The 24,640-nt window shown below is 45.7% G+C and overlaps 1 protein-coding gene across 4 annotated transcripts; it reads right to left on the bottom strand.

Annotated features, from left to right (window-relative positions):
* Nucleotides 1–178: 178 nt before the first annotated feature.
* Nucleotides 179–24,513, bottom strand: atat1 (alpha tubulin acetyltransferase 1). Of its 4 annotated transcripts, XM_036953573.2 has the most exons (12): nt 23,868–24,513; nt 23,347–23,407; nt 23,176–23,267; nt 22,366–22,423; nt 18,338–18,451; nt 14,527–14,628; nt 12,798–12,843; nt 8,853–8,927; nt 6,708–6,927; nt 2,103–2,206; nt 1,493–1,565; nt 179–1,230 (listed from the first exon to the last, which is right to left on the bottom strand). In XM_036953573.2, exons 1-12 carry the CDS (start codon nt 23,957–23,959, stop codon nt 921–923), a joined length of 1,347 nt encoding a protein of 448 aa, XP_036809468.2. In that variant the 5' UTR covers nt 23,960–24,513; the 3' UTR covers nt 179–920. The 4 variants fall into 4 exon arrangements, with proteins under 4 accessions (XP_036809468.2, XP_036809473.2, XP_036809469.2 ...); XM_036953578.2 differs by lacking the exon at nt 1,493–1,565; XM_036953574.2 differs by lacking the exon at nt 8,853–8,927.
* Between the last annotated feature and the right edge of the window lie 127 nt (nt 24,514–24,640).

Raw genomic sequence — 24,640 nt, 5'->3', positions numbered from 1 at the left:
TACTGCAGTACCGGATTTAGCCAGTAGAGGGCAGTGCAGGGGTGTAGAGGGGACATGAGGGAAACACAAAGCACTATATCAACATTTAGGTAATCAAATGTAATCTATGATCAATACATGGGTAAATAACACAAGACATAACAAGTAAAGCTATTCCAACAACATTTAGGGACGAGTCTTTCTGTGATCAGCTTAGGCCATTTATTTCTACATTGAAAACATCTTAACGCGTCAACTCAGGTCTGATGGAATTTCCAGCATGGCTCCATTGCCTTTTTCCTTCAAGTGAATAGCTGCTGGTACATGTGACAGATTTAGTAGGTCTCTAACGCTGTGGTTCTCATTACCATCATCAACCTACTGACTAGTACTCAGTATTCACTGCTACATTCTGTTCATTGTACTGTAACCCACCATTTTACACCCTCAGACTGTGTCTAAGTCCCAAATGGCACCCTATTCCCAATATAGTGCACTACTTTTGACCAGGTCCCATAGGGAATAGGGTGCCATTTGGGATGTATACTGTGACATCTGGCTGACTATTGTTGCATACCAACCAAACCCTTCACTTGTTCTGTCTCAAACACAGCACCACTACCACTAACCAGTGATCAGGTGAGAGGGATGAAGGGAAGTGGGTGAGGATTGGCTGTGGCTGTCTTCCCGTCTATCTCAACTCTAGCTCACAGTCCATTTCTCTAAATCTCTATTAAATCAGTCTGTCAGTCGGTCTCTTTCTCCTCTCTACTTCCTGTTTCTTATCCATCCGTCTGTCAGTATGTCAGTCAGTCTTCAATCGCCTGCTTCTTATCCATTCATCCGTCTGTCTTCCATCTCCTGATTCTTATCCATCCATCTGTCAGTCAGCCCGTCTTCTATCTCCTTCTTCTTGTCAGCCCGTCTGTCTTCCATGTGGGTCACCAGGGTCTGGTGTTGTTATATTCCTGCTTCTGCCTGACCCACTGAGCTGTGTTACAGCAGCTCTCTCCCACCGTCCATAACCAGCCTCCTCTCCCCCTGTCCTTCTCAGCCTCCAATGGCCCCTTCTCAACCACCTGGGGCCCACCTCCTTTCTCTCCAGCCCTCCCAGGCCAGAGCTCTCCCCCTAACCCCTCCTGGAGCCTATTCTCCAGCACCCTGGTCTCCATCCCAGCCTGTCTGTCTGGTTCTCTGGTGGTCTGGGAGCAGAGCAACTCCTTCCTGGATAGGGACAGAGGTGGAAGGGACCTGGACGGGGACAAGGAGGGTTGGAGAGAGGAGGCATATGACGAGAGGTAAGATGAGGGGATGAGTGATAGAGAAACGGAGAGTGTGAAGAAGGAAGATAACTTGTTTTTGTGCTGCAGAGAAGGAAATGTAGTTCAGGCAAAACACAAATCCACTGTAATTCCATCTTATTTTTCTTGCTTTCAATTGTAGCCATTCAATGCCTTTCTGCCAGATATATCCTGAGTATGTCTATGTGAGGGGAAATTACATCTTGGCAAACCTGTCTGTGTGTCCCAGGGTGTCTGTCTGTCCCCCTGTGTCAGTCTCTCTCTCTCTCAATAATGGTGTCAAACCTGAGGAGGTACACAGCACTAACAGGTCAGAGGTCAGTCACAAGACAACACAGTACATTCCTGGGTACAGTGGTCTATGTACTAAATGGCACCCTATTCTCTATATAGTGCACTACTTTATACCAGAGCCCTATTCCCTATATAGTGCACTACTTTAGACCATGGCCTGGTCTAAAGTAGTGCACTAAATAGGGAATATACTCAAAAAGGCCCATAGTGTTCTGGTCTCAGAGCCTGGTTCCTCTCTAGGTTTCTTCCTAGGTTTTGGCCTTCCTAGGGAGTTTTTCCTAGCCACTGTGCTTCCACAACTGCATTGCTTGCTGTTTCGGGTTTTAGGCTGGGTTTCTGTACAGCACTTTGTGACATCAGCTGATGTAAAGAAGGGCTTTATAAATACATTTGATTGGTTGATTGAGTGATTGGTCTAAAGTAGTGCCCTATAGCAAACAGGGTGCCATTTGGGAGACGTACATAGTCCTTTGTGGTGTGTTGTTACGGTGTACTACACATGTCCCATAGCCAATCAGATCTGGTTACCTGGCAGTTTGAAGGTGTTCTGCTGGGTCTCCAACAACAGCCCAAAGCCCCGGGTGTTGATGTAGCGACTGTAGAGGTTTCCCCTGGCAACTAGGCCCTGTTGGCTACCACGGTGATGGAGCAGGGAAGGTAGAGAGGATAGGAAGAGCAAGGGAATGGGAGATGGAGGACAAATAAGAGCAGGACAGAGAAAACAAGAGAGAGTGCAAGAAAGAGGAAGAAAGAGGGAGGGAAACATGAATAGGGAGCGAAGGAGGAGACAAGACAAGAAGACAAGTGTGTGCAAAAGGAAAAAAGTGAAGTAAACAGCAAGAGAATTCAACAGAAAGGAAACAGCAAGAGAATTCAACCGAAAGGAAACAGCAAGAGAATTCAACAGAAGAGAAACACTTAATTAAAACAGAATTAGCAAACAATGGCAAAACTGAATGCTTGACAAATCGTACAAACAATAACTGAAAACAAAAAAACAAACATATTATTGTGATATGAAGTGAAAGCAACGCCAACAGAAAGACCCGAAGACTAATGTGAGAATTATACAAGTAGGGCAGGGGTTACCAAAGTTTTTCCTAAGATGACAGATTTTCTCAGGGGACTCCATTTAAAATTTCAGGGGAACCCACATGGGGTCCCAACCCCAAGTTTAAGAACCACTGAAGTAGGGGCCTATTAATGAAAAAGCCTTCTCTGGCTCATTATCAAATTCTAAGCATTGTTTCTTGTTGATGTGTCATGTTGTTATTTATTTATTTTATTTCACCTTTATTTAACCAGGTAGGCAAGTTGAGAACACCTTTATTTAACCAGGGAGGCAAGTTGAGAACAAGTTCTCATTTACAATTGTGACCTGGACCAAGATAAAGCAAAGCAGTGCGACACATACAACGACACAGAGTTAGTACACATGGAGTAAAACAAACATACAGTCAATAATACAGTATAAACAAGTCTATATACGATGTGAGCAAATGAGGTGAGATAAGGGAGGTAAAGGCAAAAAGGCCATGGTGGCAAAGTAAATACAATATAGCAAGTAAAACACTGGAATGGTAGATTTGCAAAGTAGCGATAGAAATAATGGGGTGCAAAGGAGCAAAATAAATAAATAAATACAGTAGGGAAAGAGGTAGTTGTTTGGGCTAAATTAATGTACAGGTGCAGTAATCTGTTATGACAAAGTGAAAAGTTTTTTTTATTTTTTAAACATTATTGGCGAACTTCATGTTAATAAACATGAATGAATATGCCTCCAAAAGTTATCCAAATATTATTTTAGTGGCCTCATACACTTAACGAGATTACCTATGAAATAACATTGTAACTTAACGAGAGTACCTACGAAAGAACATTCTAACTTAACGAGAGTACCTATGAAATAACATTCTAACTTAACGAGATTACCTATGAAATAACATTGTAACTTAACGAGAGTACCTACGAAAGAACATTCTAACTTAACGAGATTACCTATGAAATAACATTCTAACTTAACGAGAGTACCTATGAAATAACATTGTAACTTAACGAGATTACCTATGAAATAACAGTCTAACTTAACGAGATTACCTATGAAATAACATTCTAACTTAACGAGATTACCTATGAAATAACATTCTAACTTAACGAGAGTACCTATGAAATAACATTCTAACTTAACGAGAGTACCTATGAAATAACATTCTAACTTAACGAGAGTACCCATGAAATAACATTGTAGTTAAAAGGTACAACTATTGGTTAAAACAAGCTCTAAACAGGGTTACCAAGGGAACTTGTCCAGTTTTGTTGGAGATCGTTTTAATGCTTTCTTCTAGGAAACGTCAGGTAAAAGGCAGCTTAATAAAAAATTCCCTGAATCGGACGACCAGCACACTAGGAAAGGTTGAACACCCACACGCTCACTGGACCGTACCCACACGCTCACTGGCCCGTACCCACACGCTCACTGGACCGTACCCACACTGGACCGTACCCACACACTAGGAAAGGTTGAACAAGCTCTAACCGGCGTAGAGAGCCATGTTTGTTCTGTTTTGTTCTTCCCATCACAGATCCCTAAACCTTGGATGGGATGTAAACATTGGGGCGCGGGGGAAGTTCCCACCATTGAGGGAGTTTGATTAAGGGCACCAGTCTATGGCCTGTGACTAGAACGGGCAAAAGCGGTGAGTGAGGAGCGCCCTTCTCCAATCGAACAGACACCTCTCGCTGCTCGGTCATGTTGTCAACAAGGTAGCTTGGTGCATCTTCCAGAAACATACAAAAGCTATTTTCCATAACATATATGTTAGAAAAAATAAAATAAAATCAAAAACAATAATAATTTTTGCATGTGAAAAAAACAGAATCTTATTCATTACTACACGTGCCTCACCTACGTCACTTCATTTTGAGACGACTTCACCATCTGCCAAAACGAGGCACGCTCACTGGACCGGTATCCACACGCTCACTGGACCGGTACCCACATGCTCACTGGACCGGTACCCACATGCTCACTGGACCCTTACCCACACGCTCACTGGACCGGTACCCACACGCTCACTGGACCGGTACCCACACGCTCACTGGACCGGTACCCACACGCTCACTGGACCGGTACCCACACGCTCACTGGACCGGTACCCACACGCTCACTGGACCGGTACCCACACGCTCACTGGACCGGTACCCACACGCTCACTGGACCGGTATCCACACGCTCACTGGACCGGTACCCACATGCTCACTGGACCGGTACCCACATGCTCACTGGACCCTTACCCACACGCTCACTGGACCGGTACCCACACGCTCACTGGACCGGTACCCACACGCTCACTGGACCGGTACCCACACGCTCACTGGACCGGTACCCACATGCTCACTGGACCGGTACCCACACGCTCACTGGACCGGTACCCACATGCTCACTGGACCGGTACCCACACGCTCACTGGACCGGTACCCACATGCTCACTGGACCGGTACCCACATGCTCACTGGACCGGTACCCACACGCTCACTGGACCGGTACCCAAACGCTCACTGGACCGGTACCCACATGCTCACTGGACCGTACCCACACTGGACCGTACCCACACGCTCACTGGACCGTACCCACATGCTCACTGGACCGTACCCACACACTCACTGGACCCTTACCCACACGCTCACTGGACCGGTACCCACACACTCACTGGACCGGTACCCACACGCTCACTGGACCGTACTCACACGCTCACTGGACCGGTACCCACACGCTCACTGGACCGGTACCCACACGCTCACTGGACCGTACCCACACGCTCACTGGACCGTACCCACACGCTCACTGGACCGTACCCACACGCTCACTGGACCGTACCCACACGCTCACTGGACCGTACCCACACACTCACTGGACCGGTACCCACACGCTCACTGGACCGGTACCCACACACTCACTGGACCGGTACCCACACGCTCACTGGACCGGTACCCACGCGCTCACTGGACCGGTACCCACACGCTCACTGGACCGTACCCACACTGGACCGTACCCACACTGGACCGTACCCACACGCTCACTGGACCGTACCCACACGCTCACTGGACCGGTACCCACACGCTCACTGGACCGTACCCACACTGGACCGTACCCACACGCTCACTGGACCGTACCCACACTGGACCGTACCCACACGCTCACTGGACCGGTACCCACACGCTCACTGGACCGGTACCCACACGCTCACTGGACCGGTACCCACACGCTCACTGGACCGGTACCCACACGCTCACTGGACCGTACCCACACGCTCACTGGACCGGTACCCACATGCTCACTGGACCGGTACCCACACGCTCACTGAAATGGATGTGAGGAAGGAGGAGGATTGGATGATTGTGGTCAAATTGGATAAAAAGGGGGTGGGTGGAGGTTTCAAATGTACACAGACAGTAGAGAAGGAATGGAAGAGAGAGAGAGAGAGAACAGTATTTAGAAAGAGAGGTCACAAAGAGAGCAGTGCTGGTCACACAGGACAATTAGGTGTGGGGGGGAGCAAGAGAGAGAGAGAGAGAGAGAGAGAGAGAGACGGACACTTGGAATCAGAGAGAAAGCACTTTACCCAGGAGCTGTGTACACTCCCAAATGGCACCCTATTCCCAAAGTGAATAGTGTGGCATTTGGTGCCCTGAGGCTGCCTCTTTGTATGAACAATACTCTTAAATGAGAAGAACTCCGTGTCCCCCGGGCCAAGCCTTCCAAACCTGGCAGAGATACTGACAGGCCCTCATATTTAATGCTGTGCTGTACACACTCTCCCACAAAACTGGATTAGTTTAGATAGTTCGCGTGGAGTGAAGTTGTATAAGTACCTAGGGTAAAAAAAAATGCTGACAACCTCCAAAATGACTTAGTCCCTACTGATTCTGGGAGTCAGGGATCACTCCATCCGAGATCCCTCCTGATTCTGGGCGTCAGGGATCACTCCATCCGAGATCCCTCCTGATTCTGGGAGTCAGGGATCACTCCATCCGAGATCCCTCCTGATTATGTGAGTCAGGGATCACTCCATCTGAGATCCCTCCTGTAAAACCTGGGCATTTAGTTTTGACAGTTTTTCAGGAATACCATACCTGGTGTGTTTTACCCTGTAGTTGAGACTGCCGATGAGTGGGGGTTTGGGGGCCGGGCCCCTGTAGCCCCCAGGGGCAGATGCTGGGGCCAGGGCCGGGTTGGGGCACTGGCGGGCCCTGCTTGGGGAGCACGGGGAGGATACCGACAACGGAGGAGAGAAGGGAGGAGCCGCGGGGCAACACAAAGGCCAGGGGAGAGCCCTCTGCTCCTCTCGCACAGCTGGAGGGGGGAGACAATACCATGAGGGAGAGGAGACAATATCATGAGGGATAGGAGAGATGGGGAGACAATACCATGAGGGAGAGGAGAGGGAGGAGACAATATCATGAGGGAGAGGAGAGATAATACCATGAGGGAGAAGAGAGATGGGGAGACAATACCATGAGGGAGAGGAGAGACAATACCATGAGGAAGAGGAGAGACAATACCATGAGGGAGGGGGGAGACAATACCATGAGGGAGGGGGGAGACAATACCATGAGGGAGAGGAGAGGGGGGAGACAATACCATGAGGGAGAGGAGAGATGGGGAGACAATACCATGAGGGAGAGGAGGGTAGAGGGGGAGACAATACCATGAGGGAGAGGAGGGTAGAGGGGGAGACAATACCATGAGGGAGAGGAGAGACAATACCATGAGGGAGGGGGGAGACAATACCATGAGGGAGAGGAGGGTAGAGGGGGAGACAATACCATGAGGGAGAGGAGGGTAGAGGGGGAGACATAGAGATGACTGTCAAATAGAGTATCACTGTATTACTCAGAATCTAATAAAGGCTGATTTAATAGTGCATGATCACTGCACTAACAGAGGCATTTTTTAAGTATTGATGAAGTGGACATAAATTCAAAACTAGATTGACACAAGGAGATGAATCAAGCAACTGCACTGAGACTAGACTGGACACAGAGGTTCTATGTTACTAGACTGGACACAGAGGTTCTATGTTACTAGACTGGACACAGAGGTTCTATGTTACTAGACTGGACACAGAGGTTCTATGTTACTAGACTGGACACAGAGGTTCTATGTTACTAGACTGGACACAGAGGTTCTATGTTACTAGACTGGACACAGAGGTTCTATGTTACTAGACTGGACACAGAGGTTCTATGTTACTAGACTGGACACAGAGGTTCTGTGTTACGTCTGACTAGACTGGACACAGAGGTTCTATGTTACTAGACTGGACACAGAGGTTCTATGTTACTAGACTGGACACAGAGGTTCTGTGTTACGTCTGACTAGACTGGACACAGAGGTTCTATGTTACTAGACTGGACACAGAGGTTCTATGTTACTAGACTGGATACAGAGGTTCTATGTTACTAGACTGGACACAGAGGTTCTATGTTACTAGACTGGACACAGAGGTTCTATGTTACTAGACTGGACACAGAGGTTCTGTGTTACGTCTGACTAGACTGGACACAGAGGTTCTATGTTACTAGACTGGACACAGAGGTTCTATGTTACTAGACTGGACACAGAGGTTCTATGTTACTAGACTGGACACAGAGGTTCTATGTTACTAGACTGGACACAGAGGTTCTATGTTACTAGACTGGACACAGAGGTTCTATGTTACTAGACTGGACACAGGTTCTATGTTACTAGACTGGACACAGAGGTTCTATGTTACTAGACTGGACACAGAGGATCTGTGTTACGTTTTTCAACGTCCTAATGTTCACCAAGCTGCTCCTGAATGCTTATCCCAGTGAATGCCTCAGTGTCTCTCAGACTAAACTGACCTACAGTAACGAGGCAGAATATAAACGCCTGTCATAGAGGCCACACAAATTCAGCCGAATGACAACTGTCCTATCAGCACTCTGTTTATAATGAAGTGGGGAAATATCCCTATAATTAACTATGTTTAGTCCCAGGGAAAATATACTGTATCGTCATCAAGCTGTCATATCAATGTCTTGACTGGGTTTTCTAGTACAACTAAATGGTGTAAATCTGACGTTTTACAGCTGTACTGGGCCGGTTTCCCGGACCCAGATTAAACCTAGTCCTGGAATAAGAATCTCCATTAAACGCGTTTAATCCAGGACTAGCCTTAATCTGGGTCCGGGAAACTGGCCCATTAGGAGTTATCCTCCACGTGTTCTGTCCAAGTTTAAACGGTGGCTCACCCCCTCTCTGTGTTAGTGAGTAGGGCTTGATCTCTCCGTCCAGCTTTTTGGGGGGAACCTTTCTCCACTGGGCCGCTGTGGAAGAGGATACAGTCAGCAAGGGGGGAAAACATTATGTCAACCCTATGGCAGGCCTATGTCAACCCTACGGTAGGCCTATGTCAACCCTACGGTAGGCCTATGTCAACCCTATGGCAGGCCTACGGCAACCCTATGGCAGGCCTATGTCAACCCTATGGCAGGCCTATGTCAACCCTATGGCAGGCCTATGTCAACCCTATGGCAGGCCTATGTCAACCCTATGGCAGGCCTACGGCAACCCTATGGCAGGCCTATGTCAACCCTATGGCAGGCCTATGTCAACCCTATGGCAGGCCTATGTCAACCCTATGGCAGGCCTATGTCAACTGGTATATGGCAATCCAATGGCAGGCCTATGGCAGCCCTATGGCAGGCCTATGGCAACCCTATGGCAACACTACGGCAGGCCTATGTCAACCCTACGACAGGTATATGGCAACCCAATGGCAGGCCTATGGCAGCCCTATGGCAGGCCTATGGCAACACTACGGCAGGCCTATGGCAGGCCTATGGCAACCCTATGGCAGGCCTATGGCAGGCCTATGGCAACCCTACGGCAGGCCTATGGCAGGCCTATGGCAACCCTATGGCAGGCCTATGGCAACCCTACGGCAGGCCTATGGCAGGCCTATGGCAACCCTATGGCAGGCCTATGGCAACCCTATGGCAGGCCTATGGCAACCCTATGGCAACACTACGGCAACCCTATGGCAGGCCTATGGCAACCCTATGGCAACACTATGGCAGGCCTATGGCAACCCTATGGCAACACTACGGCAGGCCTATGGCAGGCCTATGGCAACCCTATGGCAGGCCTATGGCAACCCTATGGCAGGCCTATGGCAACCCTATGGCAGGCCTGGGTACAATGTTAGAGGACCTAAACATGCCGTCTTACCTTCATACAAACAAACACTGCAACGTACTGCACATACACTATGTACTGCACATACACTATGTACTGCACATACACTATGTACTGCACATACACTACGTACTGCACATACACTACGTACTGCACATACACTACGTACTGCACATACACTACGTACTGCACATACACTACGTACTGCACATACACTACGTACTGCACATACACTATGTACTGCACATACACTATGTACTGCACATACACTATGTACTGCACATACACAACGTACTGCACATACACAACGTACTGCACATACACTATGTACTGCACATACACTATGTACTGCACATACACAACGTACTGCACATACACAACGTACTGCACATACACTATACGTAGATGTCATGTGATCCTGAGAAAATGTCTTTGTCCAAGAACATTAAAGTGGAGTGAGGTGAATGTAACTTGCCTCTATAAAGACATGGCAGACATTGAACGTTAGTGGGTAGAGCCATCTATCCAAACAGGTAGAGCCATCCATCCAAACAGGTAGAGCCATCCATCCAAACAGGTAGAGCCATCCATCCAAACAGGTAGAGCCATCTATACAAACAGGTAGAGCCATCGATACAAACAGGTAGAGCCATCCATCCAAACAGGTAGAGCCATCCATCCAAACAGGTAGAGCCATCCATCCAAACAGGTAGAGCCATCTATACAAACAGGTAGAGCCATCGATACAAACAGGTAGAGCCATCTATACAAACAGGTAGAGCCATCCATCCAAACAGGTAGAGCCATCGATACAAACAGGTAGAGCCATCCATCCAAACAGGTAGAGCCATCCATCCAAACAGGTAGAGCCATCCATCCAAACAGGTAGAGCCATCGATACAAACAGGTAGAGCCATCCATCCAAACAGGTAGAGCCATCCATCCAAACAGGTAGAGCCATCCATCCAAACAGGTAGAGCCATCTATACAAACAGGTAGAGCCATCCATCCAAACAGGTAGAGCCATCCATCCAAACAGGTAGAGCCATCTATACAAACAGGTAGAGCCATCTATACAAACAGGTAGAGCCATCGATACAAACAGGTAGAGCCATCCATCCAAACAGGTAGAGCCATCGATACAAACAGGTAGAGCCATCCATCCAAACAGATCATGTGACACTTAGATTGCACACAGGTGTACTTTATTTAACTAACTATATGACTTCTGAAGGTAATTGGTTGCACCAGATCTTATTGAGGGGCCACATAGCAAAGGGGGTGTATACATATTGTATGCACACACCACTTTTCAGTTTTGAATTTTTTTTTAATTTTTTCACTTCACCAATTTGGACTATTTTGTGTATGTCCATTACATGAAATCCAAATAAAAATCCATTTAGATTACAGGTTGTAATGCAACAAAATAGGAAAAATGCCAGGAGGGGTGAACACTTTTGCAAGGCACTGTATGTGTGTAAATGGTAGTGGGTGGGACTACAAACAGGTCTATTATTATCCGTGGTGGGAAGGAAGCCAGGGTAGTGTGTCTACCTGATCTCAGGGTAACCATAGCAGCCTGGTACCTGGGAGGGCTTGCTCCAGTATATCATATATCTACAGTATATCTGTCAGATACATTGTGTCATATAATGGACCCAGCTGGGAGAGAAGCAGGGTAGTGATACAGAAGAGCAAGCACACACACACACAGACAGAGAGAGAGACAGGAGAAACAGGAAAACGGGAGAGAGACAGAGAGAGAGACAGAGGGAGAGAGAGAGAGACAGAGAGAGAGAGAGAGAGAGAGAGACAGAGACAGAGACAGGAGAAACAGGAAGACAGGAGAGAGAGATAGAGGGAGAGAGAGACAGAGATCCCTTTGTTTATGTCAGGGCCCCTTGTTTCTCGTCCTCTTTCTCAGAGAAAAAGAGGGGCCCTGACATCAATGAAAGGATAGACGAGCAGCTAAACGAGAAAGAAAGTGGGGAGTGGATGCGAGGAACGAGGAGGAGTAAAAGAGAAAGAGAGTTCCTTACAAAAAGCCGTACATTCTCTGATCCGGCAGAGGGGAGGGAGGCGAGCCTGGGGAAAGTTTGGTGAAACAAAAGCTGGCGTATGGAGAAACGCAATAAGAACAAGTGGTGCACTTCACAGAACTTTCCAGGGTTAGTAGTGACTCTCCAAAAATATCCTATATACTGGAGGGTGCAAATGGGGAACTAGTTTTTTCTTTTTTTTTGTAGCCTACTTTTGTTCATTTAACAAAAATGTAAAAAATATAATAAAATAAAAAACTACAATATATTACTTCAGGAAAGTAGCACTGCAGCTTATCTCATACTACGGTGTACAGACAGACATGCTTCTGGAGACTGAACACAGTGTACGATATGTCTGCTACATGCACGTCTTGGCAATGTGTCTCCACAGACACTTTTATCACAACTAAGATGGCCGCTACAGATTTGGGTTTTAGTGCGACACCTTTTGAGCGGTTTAAGGCCAAATACATGCATTGACAGGATGATGTAACATCTATTATTATTTTAAAAACAAACCCAGCTGCAAAACATTTTTTTTTTAGAGTGTCTGTTTTTGGCAAGGATACAGAGAGGAGAGACAGCCCAGTCTGTATTAGGCGTGACACAAGCGGACACCTGTGAGGGTGTGGACACCCACGCTAAGCACAAACCCTGCTCCTATTACCAGTCACCACACCACCACAGGCAGGAAGCCAATACTGACTACACCAGAGTGGTGCTGTTATTTCGGATGAGAAGTGTTGCGCAACGGGCTGCGTCACAACTGACATTCTAGTTCTCTATTTAGTGTACTACTGTTAACCAGGACTCATACGGGCTCTGATCAGCAGTAGTGAACTACATTAGGGGAAAGGGAGCCATTTGGGATACAACCTAGTTGCACAACACTACTCATCGAAAATAACCCAGAATGAATTAAGACATAGCCTGGCACAGAGATGGGAATATTACCTGATCTGTTGGTGAGGAAACCATCAAACACCACAAAGTTATTGACCTAGAGGAGGGGAGGGGAGACAAGTGGACAAGGAAAGGGGGAGAGAAGGGGAGAGAGAAGGGGAGAGAGAAGGGGAGAGGGGAGACAGAAGGGGAGAGAGAAGGGGAGAGGGGAGAGAGAAGGGGAGACAGAAGGGGAGCGAGAAGGGGAGACAAGTGGACAAGGAAATGGAGAGAGAAGGGGAGAGGGGAGAGAGAAGGGGAGAGGGGAGAGAGAAGAGGAGACAGAAGGGGAGAGAGAAGGGGAGACAAGTGGACAAGGAAAGGGAGAGAGAAGGGGAGAGAGGAGACAGAAGGGGAGAGGGGAGACAAGTGGACAAGGAAAGGGAGAGAGAAGGGGAGAGGGGAGAGGGGAGAGAGAAGGGGAGAGGGGAGAGAGAAGGGGAGAGGGGAGAGAGAAGGGGAGACAAGTGGACAAGGAAAGGGAGAGAGAAGGCGAGAGAGAAGGGGAGAGAGAAGGGGAGAGAGAAGGGGAGACAGAAGGGGAGAGGGGAGAGATAAGGGGAGAGAGAAGGGGAGAGGGGAGAGAGAAGGGGAGAGAGAAGGGGAGACAAGTGGACAAGGAAAGGGGGAGAGAAGGGGAGAGGGGAGACAGAAGGGGAGAGGGGAGAGAGAAGGGGATACAGAAGGGGAGAGGGGAGAGAGAAGGGGAGACAAGTGGACAGGGAAAGGGAGAGAGAAGGGGAGAGGGGAGAGAGAAGGGGAGACAGAAGGGGAGAGAGAAGGGGAGAGGGGAGAGAGAAGGGGAGGGGAGACAAGTGGACAGGGAAAGGGGGAGAGAGAAGGGGAGAGGGGAGAGAGAAGGGGAGACAGAAGGGGAGAGAGAAGGGGAGAGGGGAGAGAGAAGGGGAGGGGAGACAAGTGGACAGGGAAAGGGGGAGAGGGGAGAGAGAAGGGGAGACAGAAGGGGAGAGAGAAGGGGAGAGGGGAGAGAGAAGGGGAGGGGGACAAGTGGACAGGGAAAGGGGGAGAGAAGGGGAGAGGGGAGAGAAGGGGAGAGAAGGGGAGACAGAAGGTGAGAGAGAAGGGGAGACAAGTGGACAGGGAAAGGGGGAGAGAAGGGGAGACAGAAGGGGAGAGGGGAGAGAAGGGGAGACAGAAGGGGAGAGGGGAGAGAAGGGGAGACAGAAGGGGAGAGGGGAGAGAAGGGGAGACAAGTGGACAGGGAAAGGGAGAGAGGGAAGGGGAGAGGGGAGACAGAAGGGGAGAGAGAGAGGAAACTGAAAAACATATTAAGAATTCATTCATCCGTCCCATGCAGATGATAGATGGCCGGCCCATGATGATGACATCATGTAGCTAGTCTGTTAACCAGAATCATTAACTGTAGGACTCCGCCTGATGAGAGCTAGTCTGTTTACCAGAATCATTAACCGTAGGGCCCAGCCTGATGTAGGGCCCAGCCTGATGTAGGGCCCAGCCTGATGTAGGGCCCAGCCTGATGTAGGGCCCAGCCTAATGAGAGCTAGTCTGTTTACCAGAATCATTATTTAGCCAATACCCCCTTCACCTCCTGTCTTATCTCAGTCTGAAACAGTTAGTTTATGAAATGTTCATATCTATTTGCATTATCTGAGGCTGTACTGTCAGGCCTGAATAATAATTTACCAGAGTGAAGATACAGCGTTGAGGAACACAAAGCACTGGTGGCACAATCACAGGAGAGACCGCCGTCAAATCATACCTGAGGTACACCGTTTTTCAGACAGTAATGCTTCTCCAGGAAAGAGAGGAACTTAGGGGAGGGCCTGTCGTAAGCCATCATCACTGGCTCTACCTTTTTGTGCTGAACATGGAGGGGAAGAGACGGAGGTAAAACATAGCAATTACAACACGTCTCAACAAGCAAACAGACATTTGAAGAACAGCCTCTTGGCAACACCCTGTAATTTCTAGTCCAACGACTCTGCCTCAGCCACCATCACATTCCAGTCTGTGCGTTCTACTTTTCAACAAAAAAAATCAAGAATACTGTACTCAACAATGGTGAGAGCCGAGGTGTATTCATTAGTGCAAAACGTAACAAAAAAATACAAAAAACGTTTCACTAAAAATGTTTGTTTTGCAACGAAAAGGAGAGTTTCTTATAGGACAAATTCAGGTAGGTCCATTCCCGTTTCCTTCCCTTTGATTCCTAATGAATACACCCCAGCTGTAACCAGGCTATAGTGCTCATTCCTTCTGTCCAGGGTGTCAATTCTAATTGAAGTCACTCAATTCAGAAAGTGATTTGAATAAAAAAAATCTGAACAAAAATATAAACACAACATGTAAAGTGTAAAATAAATGGTTTAATCCCATGTTTCATGAGGTGAAATAAAAGATCCCAGAAATGTTCCATACGCACAAAAAGCTTATTTCTCTCAAACTTTGTGCACAAATTTGTTAATATCCCTGTTAGTGAGCCTTTGTCCTTTGCCAACATAATCCATCCACCTGACAGGTGTGGCATATCAAGAAGCTGATTAAACAGCATGATCATTACACAGGTGAACTGTCATGAAGTTGGCCTGGGGGTAGGTTTATGACAGTCATAAATACCTCTTCCCCCCCTCTCTCTGTCTCTCCTTTTCCCTCTCTCTACCCTACTGATGTTACATTTGCAAAACCCTTGGTTAACATAGAGATTCTGGGAACATCAGAAGGTGGGGGGAAATGAACTATATTCTGGTAATCCGAACAATTGAACATATGCAGTGGTACTTAATGAATATGATGTCAGTTCGGTTGTCATCTGAGACATTCTCATCGATGATAGGATGACATAAACTCTACAGTGGAAAGTCTACACATCAGAGTTATCGGATTCACATGGAATTGTTGTTCAATTTAAATGTTTGACTATTAAATTATTTGTGATGGGATGAAATGTGATTTTAGCTTCTAAAATGTGAGAATTGGGTTTTCATAAGTTAGGGCTATGCTCAATCAGTGGCCCGCCCCTGTGAAGGGACATGGGCTATAAAACTTTTCAAACGCGCCCTCCTCTCCCTTCCTATATAAAGCCTTGACGACAATATAACCTCCTGTTCCGCGGAAGTGAGGACGACGGTCCGATGTCAGAATGGTTCAGATAATAACTACAGAACGAAGCCAACATCAGTGTGAGCTTTGGTTGCAAATGGTATAAACTTTGAACTCTTATTCACTACAGAAGTGATACCTCCTAGCCGTTGAGTTAGCAACAGCCGCTGCAAACGAGGTTAGGAAGGAACAGACACAGTATCCCGTCTACCACACAACGACGTTACTACAACGTATTAAATTTACCAGCAGAGACATTCTTCAAAGGACTCGGTTGGGCAACACGGCCTTCCATCTACCACCAACCTACCGAAGCGCAGCTCAGAGTAAATATTTATTGCATTTTCCTTTTCCAAATGGGCGGTAATTTAGAATGCATAAGATACTGTATTTACGATAGCACAGCTTCTTCCTTTGTTCCTCAGTCTTCCCGCTCTTTCACTCAAACCCAGCCCCTTTTCTTTTGTGTAACCAGCTGTCATATCTGTTCCGCCAGCTAGGGACGATTTCCTTTATGACGTAATTTGTAATCAAGTTATGATTTAATTATGTGTAATTCTGTGTGATTAGTTAGGTATTTAGTAAATAAATAATTAAACCCAATTTTGTATTACTGATTCAAATTGTTAGCCAGGGTTCGTGCAGATAACCAAGAATTTACAACTTTCAGATGAGACTGAATTAAGATGACGATTATATTGACTGCTATTGATGTAAAATATTACTAGGTCTTTAAGAGTTTATTTGGAAGATAACAGCTCTATAAATATTATTTTGTGGTGCCCGACTCTCTAGTTAATTACATTTACATGATTAGCTCAATATTAATTATTTTATAGAATAGCATGTCATATCACTTAATCCGGCATAGCCAAAGACACGACAGTACCTTGTGCTGAGGACAATAAAAGGCCACTTTAAAATGTGCAGTTTTGTTAGACAATCTCATGTCTCAAGTTTTGAGGGAGTGTGCAATTGGCATGCAGACTGCAGGAATGTCCACCAGACCTGTTGCCAGAGAATTTAATGTACATTTTTCTACCATAAGCCGCCTTCAATGTCATTTTAGAGAATTTGGTAGTAGGTCCAATCGGCCTCACAACCACAGACCATGATGGCAGTGGGGTTATGGTGTGGGCAGGCATAAACTATGGACAATGAACACAATTGCATTTTAGCGATGGCAATTTGAATGCACAGAGACACCGTGGCGAGATCCTGAAGCCCATTGTCGTGCCATTCATCCGCCGCCATCACCTCATGTTTCAGCATGATAATGCACGGCCCCATGTCACAAGGATCTGTACACAATTCCTGAAAGCTGAAAATATCCCAGTTTTTCCATGCCCTGCATACTCTCCAAACATGCCACACATTGAGCATGTTTGGGATGCTCTGGATCGACATGTACGACAGCATGTTCCAGTTCCCGCCTATATCCAGCAACTTCACACAGCCATTGAAGAGTGGGACTACATTCCAGACCACAATCAACAGCCTGATCAACTCTATGAGAAGGAGATGTGTCATGCTGCATGAGACAAATAGTGGTCACACTACATACTGACTGGTTTTCTGATCCACGCCCCTACCTTCTGTGACCAACAGATACATATCTGTATTCCCAGTCATGTGAAATCCCTAGATTTGGGTAAACCTCAACCCTGCATCAGTCCCAGGTAAACCTCAACCCTACATCTGTCCCAGGTAAACCTCAACCCTACATCTGTCCCAGGTAAACCCCAACCCTGCATCCGTCCCAGGTAAAACCCAACCCTGCATCCGTCCCAGGTAAACCCCAACCCTGCATCCGTCCCAGGTAAACCCCAACCCTACATCTGTCCCAGGTAAACCTCAACCCTGCATCCGTCCCAGGTAAACCTCAACCCTGCATCCGTCCCAGGTAAACCCCAACCCTGCATCCGTCCCAGGTAAACCCCAACCCTTCATCCGTCCCAGGTAAACCCCAACCCTTCATCCGTCCCAGGTAAACCTCAACCCTTCATCCGTCCCAGGTAAACCCCAACCCTTCATCCGTCCCAGGTAAACCTCAACCCTTCATCCGTCCCAGGTAAACCCCAACCCTTCATCCGTCCCAGGTAAACCCCAACCCTGCATCTGTCCCAGGTAAACCCCAACCCTACATCTGTCCCAGGTAAACCCCAACCCTGCATCCGTCCCAGGTAAAACCCAACATCAGTCCCAGGTAAACCCCAACCCTGCATCTGTCCCAGGTAAACCCCAACCCTGCATCTGTCCCAGGTAAACCCCAACCCTGCATCTGTCCCAGGTAAACCCCAACCCTTCATCCGTCCCAAGTAAACCCCAACCCTTCATCCGTCCCAGGTAAACCCCAATCCTGCATCTGTCCCAGGTAAACCCCAACCCTACATCTGTCCCAGGTAAACCTCAACCCTGCATCTGTCCCAGGTAAACCCCAACCCTGCATCAAGGCTTGGTCTCTGTCTCACCTGCAGCATGAAGCTAAACAGCTCCAGTCCGTAGCCGTGCCTCTGAAGGTGCTCTGTCACAAAGAAATCCAAGACACACAGAGGCTCCGTCTCGACATGCGCCCCTCGCTGGTCCTAGGGAGACATTACAATACATTCAATTAAATTCAAGTCAAGTCAATTCTCAATTGAATTTAATTCAACTTGATTAATCCCCTCAGGAGCAATTACGAGTAACCATAGTGAGGGAAACTAGGACATTTGAATGAGGCTGGCACCATTCCTGTATAACCGTGTAACCGACGGTTATGGATGAACACCATTCTGAAAATAAAACACAACCGACATAACCGATTAAAAATAAATATATATATTTTTTTTTTTTGTCAAACAAACAGCTGACTGAATGATCAGCAGCAGCGCAGCACATATAAATATAATGAATAGAACAGGCTGGGAACCTCTAACCCTGGTCATGTGACTGGTAAATAGAATGAATAGAACCGGCTTGGAACCTCTAACCCTGGTCATGTGACTGGTAAATAGAATGAATAGAACCGGCTTGGAACCTCTAACCCTGGTAATATGACTGGTAAATATAATGAATAGAACCTCTAACCCTGGTAATATGACTGGTAAATAGAATGAATAGAACCGGCTTGGAACCTCTAACCCTGGTAATATGACTGGTAAATATAATGAATAGAACCTCTAACCCTGGTAATATGACTGGTAAATAGAATGAATAGAACCTGTAACCCTGGTAATATGACTGGTAAATAGAATGAATAGAACCTGTAACCCTGGTAATATGACTGGTAAATAGAATGAATAGAACCTGTAACCCTGGTAATATGACTGGTAAATAGAATGAATAGAACCGGCTTAGAACCTCTAACCCTGGTAATGTGACTGGTAAATAGAATGAATAGAACCGGCTTGGAACCTCTAACCCTGGTAATATGACTGGTAAATATAATGAATAGAACCTCTAACCCTGGTAATATGACTGGTAAATAGAATGAATAGAACCTGTAACCCTGGTAATATGACTGGTAAATAGAATGAATAGAACCTGTAACCCTGGTAAATAGAATGAATAGAACCTCTAACCCTGGTAATATGACTGGTAAATAGAATGAATAGAACCTGTAACCCTGGTAATATGACTGGTAAATAGAATGAATAGAACCTCTAACCCTGGTAAATAGAATGAATAGAACCTCTAACCCTGGTAATATGACTGGTAAATATAATGAATAGAACCTCTAACCCTGGTAATATGACTGGTAAATATAATGAATAGAACCTCTAACCCTGGTAATATGACTGGTAAATAGAATGAATAGAACCTCTAACCCTGGTAAATATGACTGGTAAATAGAATGAATAGAACCTCTAACCCTGGTAATATGACTGGTAAATAGAATGAATAGAACCTCTAACCCTGGTAAATAGAATGAATAGAACCTCTAACCCTGGTCATGTGACTGGTAAATAGAATGAATAGAACCTCTAACCCTGGTCATGTGACTGGTAAATATAATGAATAGAACCTTTAACCCTGGTCATGTGACTGGTAAACTCAAATTGGTAAAGAGGTCAATGGAACGCCGACCGTTGAGGATAAAAGAAAGATGGCGGACGGGCATTCAACAAATCTGATCTAACTAAAGTGGATATTTGTCAAATCCGTCATTATTTATGTATTGTAACAGGCACATCATGAAGGTTAATAAAGTCTGGATTTGTGTAAATATCTGGCTGTTTTCACTGAATAACATTTAGAAGTTGACCCCTTTTTTCATGTTTAGAATAAGTTACTGCTAAATGCTAACTCCTGTTCGTATAAACTGGTAGCATAGCTAGCGTACAAAGCTCAGTGGTGATAGTCTAGAGTCGTTTTTAACTGTTATGCAGTTAATTGGTGACGATGACATGGACACGTATTGGGGTTGACATCCATACGAGCATTATACTCTGATTTTAACCTCAACATAGTGTGAAATGAACAGATTGAGGATCGTTACCATTGTTTTGGTCGATTTCCATTGACATCTTTATCACACCTATGGCTAGGTTAAAGAAGGGGAAGTAAAATATTCATTCCCATGTGGAAGCGTTTGAAAATAAACAGATTCATGGGACCATTGCTGGATTCTACAGGATTAGCATTGAAAACGTGACCAGCGGTCGGGAAAAGCAGTTTCTATAACATCTAAATTAATAGAATGACAGTTATGCTTCATCTTAGTAGTTTGCTGAAATTCTCTCAACAATCGTGTTAATTCTCTGGTTTACTCCGATGGGTACACTCCCAATGGCCTCCAGTCCACCCACTATACCAGCTATGACTTGAATGGGGACACCTGTTCTTTTCATTCTATTTATACCAAACAAAAATATAATAATGCAACATGGAACCATTTCAAATATTTTACTGAGTTACACTACATTTCAGGAAATCAAGTCAATTTAAATAAATTCACGAGGTCCTACTCTATGGAGTAGAGCAGTGGTGCAGCCATGGGTGGGCCTGGGTGGGCCTCCCCACCCACTGGGGAGCCAGGCCCGGCCAATCAGAATGAGTATTTCCCCACAAGACGGCTTACTACAGACAGATATACTCCTCAGCACTCCCACCCCAGACGATCCCACAGGTGAAGAAGCCAGATGGAGGTCCTGGGCTGGCGTGGTTACACGGTTGTGAGGTTTGTTGGACACACTGCCAAATTCTCTAAAATTACATTGAACTAAGCTTAAAGTAAAAAAAAAATAACATTAAATTCTCTGGCAACAGCTCTGGTGGAGCTTCCAACATGCCAATTGTACGCTCCCTCAAAACTTGAGACATCTGTTGCATTTTTGTTGTGTAACAAAACACGGCACATTTTAAAATGGGCTTTTATTGTCCCCGGCACAAGGTGCACCTGTGTAATTATTGTGCTGTTTAATCAACTTATTGATATGCAACACCTGTCAAGTGGATTTAATTACTTTGGCAAAGGAGCAATGCTCACTAACTGGGATATAAACAAATCTGTGCACAACATTTGAGAGAAATAAGCTTTCTGTGCGTAAAAGAAACATTTCTGGTATTTTCTTTTTGTTCAGCTCATGAAAGATGGGACAAACACTTTACATGTTGCGTTTCATATTTTTGTTCAGTGTATATGGCAGCACATGCTCATGTAACGGATGTGAAACGGCTAGCTTAGTTAGCGGTGGTGCGGCGCTAAATAGCGTTTCAATCGGTGACGTCACTTGCTCTGAGACCTTGAAGTAGTGGTTCCCCCTTTGCTCTGCAAGGGCCGCGGCTTTTGTGGAGCGATGGGTAACGATGCTTCGCGGGGTGACTGTTGTTGATGTGTGCAGAGGGTCCCTGGTTCGCGAGGGGACGGGGTAAAGTTATACTGTTACACTCAGTCAGGAGCGGAGGAGAGGAGAAGATGTGCTTTAATTAAAATGTTTTCGCTATAATGGTTATTACGGTGAACAAGGCCATTTGGCCGGCCAATTCCCGTCATCCAAAATCCCATGACCGTCACAGCCCTACATTCGAAATGAGCTGAAACCTCCTTTTACTACTGACATGTTGCAAACAGGGAACAAACTTTCGCATTAATAGGAACAAACTTTCGCATTAATAGGAACAAACTTTCGCATTAATAGGAACAAACTTTCGCATTAATAGGAACAAACTTTCGCATTAATAGGAACAAACTTTCGCATTAATAGGAACAAACTTTCGCATTAATAGGAACAAACTTTCGCATTAATAGGAACAAACTTTCGCATTAATAGGAACAAACTTTCGCATTAATAGGAACAAACTTTCGCATTAATAGGAACAAACTTTCGCATTAATAGGAACAAACTTTCGCATTAATAGGAACAAACTTTCGCATTAATAGGAACAAACTTTCGCATTAATAGGAACAAACTTTCGCATTAATAGGAACAAACTTTCGCATTAATAGGAACAAACTTTCGCATATGTTGCATTAAATACATTGTGGGAACACACAAGTAAAGAAAGTGGGACTCACACGCAGAAATAACTTCTTACAGCCAACTTTTAGAAAACCCACTGCAAGTCCCCTTCCTCTGTGTGCGAGAGGGGAGAAAGAGAGAGAGAGAGAGAGAGAGAGAGAGAGGGGAGTGTTACAGTCAAGCTGCTACATTGGGAAGCGAGAGGAGGGTTGAAATCACAAAATGATTAACCTAGTTTTCCATTTGAGTGAATTCCACTGAGAGAAACCAGAACTAGTATAGTGTTGGTTTCAGCGCCACACCGTTTCTTGTCAAACCACTAACACTGTGCCTCCTGTGTGACCTCACAACTAAGAAAGAAAGAAAGGATGAAATTAAAAGAACGTGTTTAGATAAAGACATGTTGTTACTGGCTGGCAGACGGACAGACAGACAGACAGGCAGGCAGACAGGCAGGCAGGCAGGCAGGCAGGCAGACAGACAGGCAGGCAGACAGGCAGGCAGGCAGGCAGACAGAGGGATAGATGTGACAGTAGTGGACATGTCAAAGTGGCCTTGAAAAGCTTTTGCTACTCTATGATGATGAACAAACATGAATTATTGAAGGACTTCCAAAAAGAGGTTTGAAACAGATGTGCATGCGTGTTCTTGTGTCTTATGCTGGACAAAATGTCCTCCATAGTAGAGGATTACATGTTCTAATCTAATCTGTGACGGGGAGTGAGGAGTTAAGAGGCTTTTCCCGTTCTAGTAATACTATTTCTATGTTCTTGAAAAAGGATAGAAACCAGGAGCTGTTCTGTGATGATGAGTGAGGTAGGTAGGCATGTAGGTAGGTAGGTAGGCAGGTAGGTAGGTAGGGGTACCCGTTGCTTTCTCTGTCTTTCAGCAGGTAGAGATGGTGCTTGTTGGTCTGCAGCTTTGATGCACTTGTGATTGGTGCTGTCAAGTATTGGGCCTGGGGGGAAAGACAATACAGTGAATGAAACTAGGGCCTACGGCAACACAAATATAGGCTGTAGCGCACACGCACACACCTTGGCTGAGGCTCTTCCAAGTTCATCAATTACTGCTGCAATTAGAGATTGAGGATCTGACCTGCATTAAAGAATAAAATAACAAAATAACAATTTTAAAAAAGAGGAGATGGGAGGTTTGATTCATGCCACACTAACAGTAAAATATCTATTGATCTTGTGTGTGTTTTAGGCCTATTCATGTATTGGTCAAATGTGGTAGCCTAGTGTTTCAAACTGCTCAGTGGTCTTCTATCCAAAATAGTAAACACTTAAGAATATAATGTAGGTTACATATAGACTTTTTTTTTCTGTCAGCTTTAATTAAGAACTGTCACTTTGCATTTTTTTTGCAAACCGAGGAAGGGATTGAATGATTGTCAATACACAGACGTCATGCACAACTGTATTTTGGCTGAACCTCTCCGCAGTCATGTTGTAAATCGACATCACATGTAACCAGAGATGGTAAACTTAACGGCGAATGTCCCGAATGAAAAGCTGTTCGTTCTGGCTGCAGAAAACGACTAGAATAACGTTACCTTCCCAGCGATTTTGTAAATGAAATCAGGTTTTGATCCAAAACTGTAATCCTTTCAGGGAAAATGTGGTTTACATCAACAGTGGTTTCCATATTCCTTTAAAAAAGTCGTCTCTCGTAGTATAAAATCAGTGCTCCCGCATGTGTTTTATTGCTTGCTAACGTGCAGCTATACCAGCCAGCTAGAGGTTTAACAATAACACTGTTAGCAAAGCTAGCTAGCAACCTCGTCCCTTAAAGATAGAACAACATTGGCCACTGATTTTACAGTCACTTAACTATGTTATCAATGAGCAACAGTAACTAGCTACAGTATCAAAACGGTCCGGCCATGTAGTGGTAATATTGTATCAATACTATACCCCCGTAACCCAATAATACCATTATACAACAACAAAAACACGGATCTTTATAAAAGCGTAGCCCACTAAACTTTCAAAAACTTACAAAAACTCTAGTAAATAAACAATGACATAAAATAAAAACTTTAGATGCCAATATTGCACATCTTATCAGTTCGTGTAAAACAGGCACGATGAGCCTGAAGTATAATCTGTACATTTATACACTGCCCTACGGCGAACGGGTCCGGGCTGTCGCTGTACAGCTCGATTTGGTTGTTAGGAAAGCAAAGGAGGCTCGTGAACGCGCCCAGATGGCTCATGAACGCGCTGAGTGGGCTCATGAACGCGCCGAGTGGGCTCACGAACGCGCAAATGAGGCTCATCAACGCACCAATGTGGCTCATGAACGCGCCAATGTGGCTCATGAACG

The sequence above is a fragment of the Oncorhynchus mykiss genome, chromosome 18 (genome assembly GCF_057628025.1).
Source record: "Oncorhynchus mykiss isolate SJ-2025 chromosome 18, ASM5762802v1, whole genome shotgun sequence".
Lineage (NCBI taxonomy): Eukaryota > Metazoa > Chordata > Actinopteri > Salmoniformes > Salmonidae > Oncorhynchus > Oncorhynchus mykiss.
This window is presented reverse-complemented; position numbering and strand designations above follow the sequence as displayed.